Source organism: Anneissia japonica, unplaced genomic scaffold, assembly GCF_011630105.1.
Source record: "Anneissia japonica isolate Jap-2015-1 unplaced genomic scaffold, ASM1163010v1 scaffold3709_len703521_cov189, whole genome shotgun sequence".
Taxonomy (NCBI): Eukaryota; Metazoa; Echinodermata; class Crinoidea; order Comatulida; family Comatulidae; genus Anneissia; species Anneissia japonica.
The window spans coordinates 100,009-115,490 of NW_022694779.1; the positions used below are offsets into that span (position 1 = coordinate 100,009).

A 15,482-nucleotide genomic window follows, 5' to 3' on the forward strand; every position below is an offset into this window, starting at 1 on the left:
AGGAAAAGTGATTCTGTGTTGTTGAGTTTTATGTATTTTTGAAGGAAAAACACCTGTTTCTAAAATCCAAATATATAAGCCTACTGTATTAATAGTTCAGTAATTTTTTGAAGAACAAGATCCGAGACCTGTCAGTCACTGACTGAAAGGTGGTATGATTTGGGCTTACTTAAAATTTTGAATAAAAAAACTTTTTCAATAGAGATTTGTTAACTAAAAGTGTGAATTAAATATTTTAATGATGTTTTTAACAATTTATTTTAGCTGTTTGTAAGACTGGCTGTAATCTTCTACGTGCTAACTGTACCAATAGTCCCGGAGAGTGCAGGTAAGTTAATCTGTTTTTATATTTCTCCCCTTCCCCCCGTCCATATATCTTCTTTATCCCCACTTCTAAAAAAATATTTGAGGCAATGCCCCAGTGATACATAATATCATGGAAACTAAAAATTGATGAAATATCGCTATTATTATGAGTCAGTAATATGACTATAATAATAATCTGTCGTCATATATCTTGACACTGAGCGTGCTTTGTGGCTTCAAGATAGTTGGCATACATCAACTATTCATTTTATAATATAAGTGATACTTTGTTCATTGAAGTTGTTTTTATTGCACTTGGGACATTAACCGCAAGTACATAAACGAGTCATGTTTAACATAATGTGACTTTTATAGAATGGATGACAAGTATACATTTACAAATGTTCCATTTTTCATAGAAAGAACAAACTTAGTTCCTCACAACTAAACAATTACTTTTTGATTTGAAAAGTTGGGTAGGCATTCATTCTTATATCTATCCATGCATTCATTTACACATTCATTCATTCCCATATTTATATTTACTCATGATTATTCATGTTTTTGCATGATTATTCATGTTAATATTTGGTTATTCATGATTATCATAAAACATACTTATAAGGGCAGCATTGTCTATTTTTTTGAGTGACTGCGATAAGAATTAAGCAGTGGAAGTTTTGATATAATCTAATTGGAATTCTTTGAAATTATTATTAATTGATTAGGAGACGTTGGACTTCACATACTGTACAAACGGACGTGTATAGCAATGCCCTTTGACAATGCTTAATATGGTGATCAATGATATTGAATATGCTGAGCTATTGTTACTCAACCAAATGCTAATAATAATTGAATATCATTCAATCATTTTGTAATTTTCAACAACATAACCACATCCCTAATTCATTCAAGGATGTTTATATATGTTATTTATTTTTTTATTTGTACTGAGTAATACTTCCTAGGGCGGATGCAAGGGGCGGGGGATGCAGATGGTGCGATTGTATTAAGAAAAATAATTGTATTGTATTGTTGATATATTAATTTATCATGAACATAGTACCGGTAAAATTTTTGAAGTATGAGAGTGCAACTTCCACGCAAGCTAGAGTTCCATGTTCTCAAAATGTTAACACCTCGGTTCCAACCATGTTGGGGCTCAGGTTGTGGGGACATATATATAACAGACGGTGAATCAGTTTAAGTGGTAAAACAGTCCCAAGCGATGAAATATTCCCAAGTGGTATAATTGGTCTCAATTTGATAAAACGGTCCCAACCAAGTGGTTAAAAATGTTCCCAATTGGTAAAGACAGTTTGAGACAAAGCAGAAGAAAACACAAAAGAGAACATACTTATTTGAAATTTATATGCATTTAATTATGATCATAATCATGATGATTGGATTAAATGATCCATGTTATGATTCATTGGATGTTCATCTACCAAGAAATTTCTTTTTTAATTTGAAGAATTAAAGGATTACTAAACTATTGATTAATAGGACATTGTTAATTTTTAGTGAAGTAGTATTTGTGTGTGCATGTATCAAGTACAAGAGATTAGGAACCAGGTACAAGGGGATTAGGAACTAGGTACAAAGAAATTAGGAACCAAGATACAAGGGGATTAATGAACCAAGGACTTTCTTGAAGGATGTCTAACCAACATTCATCCTTGCTAATTCCATTACAAAGATTCTGAATGAATAAGGCATTCTAGAATTAAGTATTTAGAGCAATTATCAAATAAGAATGAAAACAAATAAAGACTTTTTTAGAAAACAAAAATATAGGACAAGATAAGAAATATAAAATGTTTTGTTCACTTGATTACACCCTTATTTGATGCCTGAAGAATTACCAGTAAGTTGGTCTTAAATGTTAGAAAAATATATAGGAAGTTTCAGATTTGGTTTAATCGTAAATGTCATAAATAAAATTATAATGTAACATTAACAGCAATATTCCTACTTGATTCAGTGGGTAAATTTAAAATTATATTATTCACCTTGATTTATTCAGGCCCATAACAGGGATTTTTATGGTTCGCCTGTATCCCCTTTTCAAGTGAGCACCCCCCTGACATACTAAAGCACCTCTTGCCTCATATATTTTTATTAATGGTGATAAAATTCACATTTTATATGCATAAGAATGCAGCTTTGTTTCCTGACCACCACTAGAACTCTTCCTATGGAGCCCATCTTGGGGGTTCAAATACCATCTCCCCCTCCCTCCCCCCTCCTCCCAGTCCCCTGGTTCTTTAAGTTTTATTCCCTCTCTCACTGTACTATTCCAGACACACATAAACAATCTGTAGGGTTCTCCATGTGAGTATACCTTCGACCACTGTGGGAAAGTATGTACAGCTTTAGAATTGTCTTTTTTTTCCCTATTAAATGGCTTTGTTGATTCTAATGTCAGATATAATGATACCTTAATCCTTCTTTGTAATGTCATGTGTTAAAGAAAAACAATTTTAAGTTACTTACCCTTGTGTTATTAATAACCCACAATATACCATTTCTAGTTTATTGCACAAGTTAACTTTAATAATAAATTTAGTATAATGGGCAGCTAGTAGTGATCATTAGAGGGCTTTTATTATCTCGTTCCAGAACCAATCCGCCAAGAAATGTGCATGTTTTTGTGTATGACGTCACCAGTTTAGGCCTAGAAATTGAATGTATTGCAACATTTCAATGATTATATAATACAATGTTGATTAAACCATCACAGTTAATACTGATTGCAAATTCACTTTTACGCAAATTTCTTCTTAAGCAATGTATTTCGTCCTACTGTAAGCTAGGCCCTAGCCATACTGTACATCAGCCGTCGTGCCACTATGGCCCAAATACATGCCGCGGCCGTAGCAACAGGCTGTGCTGCCCCAAGAGTTTTGTTCTCCGTCACTTAATTGACACTGTCAATTCGGACACAACATTTCTAACTTTAGCATCCTTATACTATCCACAAATATCTCTTCATCTCCTGATTGTTCCTGCACTGGCACTCCTCCATCTTGTGTTCTTTTTCATAACTCTATCTTCATACTTAGCTCTTCCTACTTTGCTTTCGACCATATTTCTTTCTTCCCATTCCAACCCTCCTTGTTCCATCCATTCCTCTTCTATCCCTTCCTTTCAAAATTACTTCTTCCACCTTTTTTTGAATTTTCTCTGCTTTATTAATCTTTCGCATCCTTTTCTCTCAGCTCGTTCGCACTTCATCCTTCTCTCTGGTTCCACATCTTTCTCTTTTCTTTTCCCACCCTTTCTATTGAACAACTGTGCATAAAATATTAATGATAACTTTTGATTTAAAGATAGTTCCCCCATTGAACCCTTTTCGCCCTTCCACTTTGCAGCTACTTAAAGACAGTGAAGGCTTACTTGTTGGCAAAAATTAAGTTTCTTTCTTGCCATCGTGACTCGCCTTGCCCTATTCCTTCCTTTCATTCCCTTTTGCACCATTACTTCTTCCATCTTTTTTTCTATTTCCTCTTTATTATTCTCCCATCCATTAGTCTCAGTGCATTCTCACTTCATCCTTCTCTCTGGTTCCACATCTTTCTATTTTTTTTCCCCACTCTTTCTATGGAACAACCATGCATAAAAGAATTTAATATTTAATTACCACAATAACTTTTGTGATACCCAAGACAGTGCCTCCATTAAAAACTTTTCCCCTTCCTCTTGGCAGCTACTTAAAGACAGTGAAGGCTTACTTGTTGGCAAAAATAAGCTGCTACGTGTTAATGGCCCTTTTGTTAAACTTTTGTAATGCTCCGCAGGAAGCGAAGGAGGTTGCACATTTGTGCGTGTTTGTTATATGAATTTATTTGATGACCGGAGTAATTATGTTTGCAAATGATTTGACACAATCTGTGGATGCTAATAAGTACGTTTTCATTAAGTTTACCGTTTGACCTTAACTTTTGGCAAGCCTGACAATATGCAAAATATTTAAAAGATATTTGTTTGTATCTATCTCTGCGAAATAAAATTTTTTTCCTCTATTATTTTCTGTACTGGAAAAAGTGTGCAACCAGTATTCGGGCATCGCACATTTCCCCGGAGAAATTTTGGTGGGGGGAGGGGTCAGTTTTTAAAAGATTTTTTTCCAAGCCTGATTATTCTTTTAAATGAATAAATTGTTTTTGAAATGCGATTTTTACAGATGTGCTCACGGTTGGCAGGGAGAGTTTTGCAACATATGCGTTGTTCATCCAATGTGTGAGAATGCCTGGTGTAGTGCGCCGTTTGAATGTTTTTGCGAACTAGGCTGGGGAGGACGGTATTGCAATCAATGTAAGTAAATTTAAATAACTTTCTGTCTATATATATCAAGTAATGGTAAAAAAAGTGGCGCTTAGTGAAAAAGAAATTATGATCGGTGCAAGACATTTACCAGCTTATATGGTATATGAATAGTTGATTACTTCCGTGTGAAATACACTGTAGATAACGCACGAAAGTCTGAAGACTCGTTTCCAATGGGGTCCGTCTGAAAGTACAGGGGGAAGACGTTCACTACTTTTTTTCAAAGAGTACTGTACTGCGTTCTTTAATATCCACATGAGCCATAGTGCACACCGGACCAATTTTTTTCAGGTAACATCGCAGTCATTGATTGATTATATAATTGTAATTAAAAGTTTCCAACGTAACTAGCAATGATTCACATATTATATTTACAGACAAGCTGAGCAGTTGGCTGAGAGGTATTGTTCCTCACACCCCCCCATTCCCCCACGGCCAGCATTGGGTTTTAATTTCCCTTCCCTTAGCTCCTCGAATAACCCTTATATTGAGAGTTAGATGGGTTAAGAACAATTTTTGTATCCGTATGTATCTGTTATATGTTGTACCTTGGTTGGCACTGCACTGCGGCTGCTGATTACGATTTCCTATTTAATGAGGGCCAATCAATAATTATTATAACATCATATTGAGAAATGGACCGCAAAATTTGGAAATTCAAATGATTATAGTATTGCTGATAGTGTCAATTCTTTGCTATGCAACAACAATCAACTTTATCTCTGGTTGTTGTCAAAAGAATTGCATTCGGTATCTAGGGATCCATAAAGAATAGGTCATTGGATTTGCTCACCTTAGAGGCTTATCCTCTGTTTGCCTTCATAATCTTTGCTTTTCCACATCTCCTAATATGCATCTGATGGTAGAAACAGGTTGCCATAGTAATGTCACAGGTATGTATTAATAGTATCTGTGGTGATGCTAATCTCGTATAAGTCATCCTAAGAAAACAAAATACAGTGGTGGGAAGAATTTACACATGTTGCAATGCGACTGAATTAGGCCCAGCCAATTGCTTGTTCACAGGTACTACACTGAAAATGCCAGGCCTCCCTATGGTCTCTTTCAAGCGAAGGCCAAATGGGGATAGAGGTGGTCTGGCCCTGGGATTCTCATCATATAGATTAAGCAAGCATGCCTGGCCTGTTACCAAATTGCTTTTAATAGAAAGCATGTGGTATGTCTCACTCAGCCTCAGCTAGTTATAGCCAGCGCACCCTAGTTGTCATTATGTTTTGCTATGACTTATGGATATGTGTAGAAGGTTTGATGGCTTGGAATGGAGTGAAGCAATGGGGCTTGACCCGCTAGTCCTGTGATGGATCTAGTATTCAAGTCTTTACCTGTCTGCCATTCAGCTTTTGCTTTCTGGTTCAGAACAATTCAACTGGAGATCAAATAACTAAATCTACCAACGTGTGAAAGTTATTTTTCGAACTAAAAAACATTTTTCGAACTAAAAAATTTAAACTACTATAGAGTTGAGGTGAAAAACACAAGTACATAGGCCTACTTAGTTGTAAGATATTTTTTAGTCATAATTATTACTATATATAGATAAAAGTGAATTTTATTCTGTAATCAATCATTTATTTGAAAACTATAACTGGGTTTAAAACTGTAAATTCTAACTATTGGAAGGATGTCGTTCCGGATGGCGTGGGGTAAGGATATTAGGAATGGGAGTGGATGGAGGCTAGTCAGGATGAGGTGTGGATCACAGCTGCCGAAAAGGATGGTAGCGGTTACCTAAGGATGTTTTTTAAGGAAATCATTTGAGTAAAATATAGTGCATGTTAACACTGTTGATATATCCAGTGTGCTTTCTGTTTTCCACTTTTCCTGCCAATTTCAACTACCGTTTGCTTATTGTACTTGGCAAAAAAAAAACCATATACTTGCGTATTAGATGAAGCTTAAAATAACAAATTACGATGGAAAAACAGGGAGGAGTCTTATACACGCAACATAGAACATATTTTTATTTTTAAAACATAACGTCTTATGTGTGGATTGTCTGTAACAAGTGAATCTACTAACTGTTAGTATGAATGAATGTATTTTTAAATGTGGGAAAACAAGATTTTCGATGAACAGTTAAAACCCATAATTTGGAAGATTGGCCCTACATTTGGCTCTGTTTTTAGCCAGCTGGATGCAGTATCAATACCATAAAAGGCAGCACACCGGAGAAATACCTTATGCGCTCAATCTACAAAAATCATCAAAAAATCTTATGAAATTCAGGGGTCATCGTATACACGGATCATCTTATAAGGCTGTGTATACAGTATAAGGCTGTGTATAACAGTATAAGGCTGTGTATAATAATAATAATTTATTTGTTTAGCGTCTTCGTCTATCTAAGAAAAGTCTCTGACATCTGCCGCTACCAAGTGTAGATAAAAATAAAAAGTACAAAAAAAAATTTACTAAAGCTTGGTAACTCCCTCCTTTGCACCAAAAACATGGCCATGTCTTTCAATAGTAACAATAGTAGTGCAAGTACTTGGAAACTAAAATATTATTGTAATCAATATTTTATTAATGAGATTATTAATCAGTTAATATTAATCATCATGCCATCAAAAGATGACAAATTTAAGGAGTGTCTCAATTGATGATCATTATTGTATATTGTGTTATGAACCTTGAATACCAGGTCCTACAAGTTCCTGTATTTGTAGTAATGTGCTTGGCAGTGCATGATACTACTAAACCTGAAAGACTTACCTGAGGTACACAAGTGCCATACATTTTTTTTTTTTTGGCATTGGTGGGCAACATTCTTTTCAATGTCAGTTATTAACCATTTAAAAAAAACTTCTGAATTAAAAAAATTGCCAAATATACACCAGTATAAAGCAATATCTGTTTTTAAAATTAGATATAGTTTTTATAGTTTAATTTTTTTTTTTTTAACTTTTAGATATTACAAATATATATTATACAAATTAAGATAAGTTCACAATGACTCTGAACCAAAATTTGGACTGGGTTTCCCATGTGTTGCACGCCAGCATCCCCATTATTATTACACACTCATCTGATTTTCTGATCAGACTTTACGATCCAAGAATTTGGATACAGTAAGAATACATCTTTATACAGAGAGTATATTCAAAGTATGTGAATTCTTGATGACTTTTTGAAGAAGCTTTACTTTCAGAGTATTTATTGATTGTTATTGATCAAAGTTTTATGAATGCACTCATCTGGAGCAGATAAACAAGTTGACTTATTTCTAATCAATTATCCAAGGCCTTGAAAATTTGCAATGATGGGAAGTGCTTTGGAACGCATGTTGGGGGGAACGTACTATGCACCCTCCCCAGAGCTACAGCACTTGCTGGGAGGTATTTATACTTATACATTTCTATAGACCTAATGTGATTCTAAAAAATAACCTTTGCATCCATCTATTATAATCCATTACTCAGAATGATACAACCCATATTTTAATTGAAATAATAATGCAAATATAGACTAATAATGGATAAAGTATTTAAATTAAATCAAATAAAATGAATATAAACCCCATACCTTTCTCGGACTTAATGCTGACCACCATAAATGCTTGACTTTATACTGTATGGATATGGAAATTATATTAATTAAATTTAATACACTATTAGTTTAAATAATAGTAATGTAATTACAGTAGAAAATGATATTTTAGACCTACCCAACAGATATCACATCTATTGGGAATATGAAAGAATGTGGGGGGTGGGGGATGGAGTAAAGTACTTCGGACCTACACCCATCCACTACTACATCTAATGTATACTAGGGTGCCAGATGTGAATAACTTGGACCAACCTCTCACCTACCACACCTATAGAGCATCACTATCATTACTTTAATTAAAATCTTGGAAAATGGTACTTTAGGTTTTTCGATGAAAGTCTTATCATCTTGTAATCAAACAGATTGATGAAGAAAACAGGTAAGGTAGATAAACAATTTTTTTATTGTGCTTTTTGTTTTGTTATCGCGATTAATAAGCTTGAATTCACCTGTGCTGGATCTCAAGCAAGTTTGGAAACACTTGTAGCACGTACACTCAACCTGTTGGTTGGTTAAAGCAGATCAGGCCCACTCAAGGCCGTACCATCACAGATGATATACGCAGATTGTCAAGTACTACTTGCCTTTTGTTAAGATTTTCTTGTAGTCCTTATCCAGTGCTTTCATGCCATAGGCTGTGTGATTAATCCCAAGGGGTGTGTTTGTTGTCCCAGGAGGGAAAAGGTAAGATTTAACACCGGAACCGCCTTTGTGATTCTAGTGCCTGTTGATGAATTTTGTGGTATATGGAAGTGTGCCTATCAATTCAACCATGTGTCCTGGCAAAACATTCATTAAAGACAGTATCATATACCAATCTTTTCCTTCAATATTTTTTTTTCCAAATACCTGCAAATGTGAACGAACAATTTGTAGATTTTAAATGAGTATGGATGGATAGAAATTAATTTAGATAAGGTTATAAAATATAAAGAAGTATAAAAAAAAAATTGGAAAATTTATATTATATATTATCTCTTTAATATATTAAGTATTATAATGGTGATAGTACATCAATCTATCCTGTCTTTTTACGCTAAGGACTACGTTATTTTTTTAGTGATTGAAAACATTGGCTGTGGAATTTTAAATGAATGTGGTTAAATAGAAATGAATTTAGATAATGTTATAAAATATAAAAAGTATTTTAAAAAATTGGAAAATTTATATTACTGTATATATGGTCTCTTTAATATATTACTGTATATATTGTCTCTTTAATATATTAAGTATTACAAAGATGATAGTACATCAATTTATCCTGTCTTTTTATGCTAAGGAATACTTTATTTTTTTAGTATTTGAAAACATTGGCTGTGGAACTTTAAACAAATAAAAAATTCAGTGAATAAACTACCACTTTTAAAATTTTAATGAATGCTGAATAAAATTATAAAACATTTTGACAATATCTTTGTTTTGATAATTCAGCGATGCCATGAATATCGGTCATTGTCATTGAGAAGACAGTTCAATATTGAACAATGTTGTGATGTCGGTCAATCCCAATATGAGATGATGGGTCAATATTCAGGCCCATATTTACACATCCCTTCCTGTTTTATTAGCAAATAACTTCAAGGCATACTAAACATCCAAGAAAAGAAAACTAAATATATGTAGTTTTTCTAACTACAACCATACTGATTCAAGTACTATTTTAGAGTAGAGTAAACAAAATTTTCAATTCAGTTTAGAAACAAGTTTAATTGTAGTTGGAAAGATAAATAAAAATGAGTTTTGTAAATAACCCTCCATGCCAACTCAAGAAGTAAAACTAACAAAATTTACCAATTCATTTATTCAAAAACAAATGTTTGTAGTCTGTGTTTTTTTTTTCGTTTTTTTTTTTTTTTCGTTTTATTTTTCATATTGTGATAGAAAATTTAATGACATCTCACAGAGTTATATTAAATGGACATTGGAAATGGGTTTGTTTTTTGTGAACCTTATCTGAGGTAGATATGATTACTAATATTATAAAAGTTCATCAACTTAAAGTGGTTCTAAAAAATAACCTTTTCATCCATCTTTCATAATACATTACTCAGAATGATAAAACCCATGTTTTATGAAGATTACTTTAATTACTTTTACCCCCTCTGAGAATACCTATTGATAGGATAGTGTTTGTATTTATAGGTAAATATAATATCTGGTTTTGCTCTAACCAGAATGATAAGAACTCATGTTTTACTACAGTGATTACATTAATTACTGTTACCCCTTACTTATTATAGGGTGTTATTTGTATTTAGTATGAAATGTTTACAGGTGAATACTTCTTTTAATATAATAATGCATCTTATTCTACAGACTTTCTTTTTTACTATTAATTTTGAGGATAAATGTCCTACTATTTTATTCATTTATAAGTGAGCCTAATTGATATTTCTATAATATAAGGAATACATTATGAGAAGGGTTAAGGCCCAATAAAAAAAATTATTAGTTTATCACCCTCACGCTCATGTCTTTTATGGTACTGGGGAAAAAATTTGTTTTTGAAAAAAAAAATTTTTGAAATTTTTTTAATTTATTTCTTTCATTTATTTTATTATATAGTTAGTAGATATTGCCTTATCTAAATCATGTTTTACTTTGAATATCACTGCACCAGCAAACAACCCAAGGGTGATATTTGACTTTAGCAAAATAAAAATTTAAAAAAAAAAAACCTCCCTCCCTCATCACTTTTCCTGCCCAGATAGGGTGATAAACTAATAATATTTTTTATAGGGCCTAATAGAAGTTTTTATCATAAAGTGAAATGACAATTATGATAATTATTGATTTTAGGATTTCTCATATCAATTCTTTTTTTTTTAATGTATTTAATTTGCAGTTTTTATAACACAAGTTGATAATTGTTTCATGCAAATTCATCTATCTGTATTTTCAACTACTTTTCATTTATGTTTTGTGGTTTTTTTTCAATTTTTAAAATAACAATAACAAGTTTAATGTTGTAACTTATATATTAATATAGAGATTAATGGTTGCTAGGAGGCAATGTAAATCTCTTTCATTTGTAAGATGCTAATTTTTTTTTTATATTTTGAATTTATATAAGTTGTGTATATTATAAGGAAAACAATCTCCACTCAAATGTGGTATACACACATCATATATTAGGCCTACTTAAATATAGTCAAAAAAAGCATTTTATTACAATTGATCAAAACATTTTGTGCACTAATTTTGTGAATATTGCCCTAGGTAAGAAACAAATGACATTTTGAGCAATAATTTTGTGAATATTGCCCTAGGTAAGAAACAAATGACATTAAAATCCTTTGAGAATGTTTTCAGCTGCACCTGTCATAATATATTCATCTCATGATTAATGTGCACATTCTCTTCACAGTCTTGGACCCCTGCGGCTCCGACGAGGAACTGTGTCACAACGGGGGAACTTGCCTTAATAACCAGTCAGTAAGCGATGGCTACGATTGCCATTGTGTCAAAGGATTCTTTGGACCCAGCTGCGAATTTGGTAAGTCTTTCTTAAGCCTTCAATACTCCACAGTAATCCCAGTTTCTAGATGACATTGCCCGAAGCATGCCAGATTTTTTATCCGTCTGCATTTTGATTTTCAAGCTGGATTATGTGGGATTGATCCCGTAAGTTTCCTTTGTATTGCGATGTTTAATAAAAAAAAATTTTTATAGATCTACAGTGGCAGCTTATTTTGTATTTGATTTACCGTTATATTTCAAAAAAAATATCCTATTATTATTATAATTCTAAGCTAATAAATATGATTCCTATTAATGATAACAAGGCAGAGTAATCAAAACTATGAAGATTGTAGTAGTAAGGATGTCAATCGTATTTGATTGACATGTCAGCCAGTGAGGCGATTGGAATGGTTGTTTAAAGGCATTGACTTAAAGATAAGCTTAGAAACAAACAAGAATACAGATTGCATGCCAGGGTTGAATCTTACTATGTGGGTGTATCAGGAACCTGCATAAATGCAAGTATCATTATTTAAATTTAATTGGCTATTAAAAGTATCTAGGCACTAGTTTATATTTTAAATATGAGTAAAATAAAAAAGTACTTCTATCCTTGACCCTTTTTTTTAAGATCATGAAATTAAAATTAAATTTTGACATATTTTACACTTTTATACACATTTAAAGAACTCCATTATATATCTAAACTTCATAATACAGTATAGTTTAATTTTGATGATGTTTATTTTTGAAAATTTAATTTTTCTATGTAGTATTTAAAATTTATTTATTGTATTGTCTCCATATTTATTTTTTATTATTATTTTGGTATTTTTTATTCTCATTTAGGGACCACAGTGGAAATAAGTTGCTTTTTGTGCTTTTCTGTGTTTTTTATCCTTGAATCTTTTTAATATTGATTACTTTTAGAATGAATAAATAAATAAAATTTTTAAAAATTATTATGATAATAAATATAAAGTAAATAAGGTTTATTTTTGTATTCTAGCTACATATAGTTTATCTCATTAAATTGGTTGTACTAAAAATATTATCTCTTATTGCTATAAGTCCCGTAGAAAACTTAATTTGTATCTCATGCCACCTGTCCACTTTTTTTTGCTACGTTATAATTTTTTTTCCACAAATCGATGTTGATGTCATAACAACTTTATATTAAAAAGCTCACAGCCAAAACAAATTGGCCTTCGTCCTGTTAACAAAAGGTTTGAATAGAGAAACAAATTTTTGTTTATTTGGCATGAAATTTACTCAACTAATTTATTTTAATTGTTTATCTATCTATTGTTAAAAATCATACTCTTCATCCCACATGTCTGCGGTTTTCTTACATTTGGTCGAATTGCATAATTGAGAACGTGACCTGAGTTATATTTTGAAGGTGATGCATAATCAAGTTATGAAGTAAAAGTTATGAAAAATTCTCTGGCCATTTATTATGTTGTTGAGTGGTTTGATTTTAGGGGGATATTGCCAGTAGTTTCTCTCTAGATAGAATGAGTCCATTTACGATAAGTGGGTAGGGAAGCATGGTAAGGCATGGAGTTGATTAGCCTATGTTTTGTGTAATATATCTAACAATATAACAAGCTTCTTTTATAGGTTGTTGCCCTTTAGGGTTTCTTGTACTGTAGTCCCTGGAAACACAAAATTGGGCCAATTTTGGAGAAGGAGGGATTATACCCGGGGAATCCCCTTTTCAATCAAAAGGCAATTTTTCAGCACTGAGTGTTTGTAAAAGTCAGCCTACTCATTTCATCTCATAACCTAAAGGCTTTTGCACGAGGAAAATCCGTTGCGTAAAATTGGGCGTAAACTAAGGGGTTCACTTATACCAAAGTGGGATTATACCTGAGAATTTATGTTAAGTGTCCTTCAATAATAATATTTGTGGAAGAAGTGGGATCACCTGTTCTTCAAGGAAGTGAAACTCTAAGGACCATGGTAACGATTGACAACACTAATCACTGTATATTATATATAGCACTGCATATACAGATTGACTGTGAGACTCGCTGATAATTTATCATTTGCCAGGTTTACTGCGGATGAACAAAAATTCACAGATTTCAAGGCTACTCACGGATCAAGATTTTTACACTAATAGATAAATAAATGAAATAATAAATAAAGATTTGCGAACAGCATATATACAGTAATATCCAATAAATATACCATTTGCCATTCATCTGTAGTGTTTAGTGTAGCAAATAGTAAGGCTATAGGAAGTCCAGTACGCTCGCTGGAATCGTCAACAAAGGACGCCCTTTATGCCTGCTGCCGTTGGTATGCTTTTATTACCTAGTAATGCACCGCGCACCGTCACGGTTTCTTCGTTTCATCATCTTAGTTTCTTTGTTTGTTTATTGTTTTCCACATGATAGTAACATCATGAATAAAAGGTACATAAGCCATCTTCAAAAAGACCCGAGTCCGTAAAAAATTGTTTTAGTTTTATACCAAGGCAACTGTCGGGTACAAAGCAACATTCATCCTTAGTTTAGTGTACTGTATGTACATGGTAAAATTTAAATGAGTATAACTTTTTGGTTTTATTAAGTTTGTATACATATATTTGACTTAATTTAGTGTCCAAGATCAATCAAATCAATAGTGAAAATTCCCAGATTGCTCAAGCTTCAATGGGCCTTCGCCCCATGGACCCAAACTGTGGGCCCTAGGCGGCCCCTTGGACCCCAGCCAGTGGTGCGTTGCTATGTTCTCACTGATTTTTTGGGGGGAAAAGTTGGTAATTATGGCACTGTACCCTCCAACTAACTAATGGTACTTTGCCTAAGAACTAGACTAAAAGAAGTTATTGGCCTTAATTAGTATACAAAAATTTAGTTGAAACACTGATAGTAATTCTTCTGTGTTGGTAATATTCTACATACAGTAATAAAAAAAGTATAGTGGAACAATTAATTTATGTAGACTCAAGCATTTTTGAACAGAATTTTTTTAGTGTTTTTTTTTACACTTGGAAGGAGCAGTCATGTTTTAAGTTAAAATCTTTAAAATCTTTTCATGATTGCAAATTTATATCTTTGATGGTATTTACTAATCATTTTTATTTTATTTATTTCTTTACCCTGGGGAGCCTAATCCCAATCTATTGTTACATCATTAAAACTTTCTGTAAATATGTAAAGTTTGTCAGTTCCTTCATCTACAAATCTGTATTGCCAATACGGAATTGAATTGGAAATTTGATTGAAGAAAGAAAATAAGCTATTACAAACAAAATTATTAATACTAGGTCATGACACGACCTTTACCGTCCAACACTTAAACCTCATAATAACACCAAGGTATAAGAATACCAAATTATTATATAATACTTTAATTATCAATAAATGTATACAAAATCACTTCCTGTCTATAATCGGTAGGTCTACCACCATTTGCTGAAAAAGAAATGTTTGTCAGAAGTAATTAACTTAAGTATAATTATAAATATAATGTTCATTGTGCACTTGGATACATATTAAAACAGGTGAAAATGAGGTCACGGTTAGCTTATTAGCGAATTGATTATTGACTGTAATTCATGGTTAAATGATGTCGCCAAACTTGGACGCATCAGTAGTTTCAGTTCTTGGGAAAAAGGGACTCCAAGGATAAAACGTAATTGTTGAAACCTTTAACAATAATGCAACCCACATAATTGTTATAAAATAGGATTTAGAAAAATATTGATAGTTATGAATTATCAATTATATCCTTGAGAAAAACAACCTTTTCATGGTATTATTGAGATAATTCAGTGTGCAATCCAAATGTCAAAAAAA

General features: G+C 32.5%; 1 protein-coding gene across 1 annotated transcript in view; it reads left to right on the plus strand.

The window, feature by feature from the left end:
• Positions 1-15,482, plus strand: part of LOC117101290 (protein jagged-1b-like) — a 74,497-nt gene that overhangs the window by 24,215 nt on the left and 34,800 nt on the right. Inside the window, exons 5-7 of the mRNA XM_033241246.1 lie at positions 265-328; positions 4,496-4,626; positions 11,576-11,704. Coding sequence (XP_033097137.1) covers positions 265-328; positions 4,496-4,626; positions 11,576-11,704 — 324 coding nt within the window. The remainder of the gene's footprint in view (positions 1-264; positions 329-4,495; positions 4,627-11,575; positions 11,705-15,482) is intronic.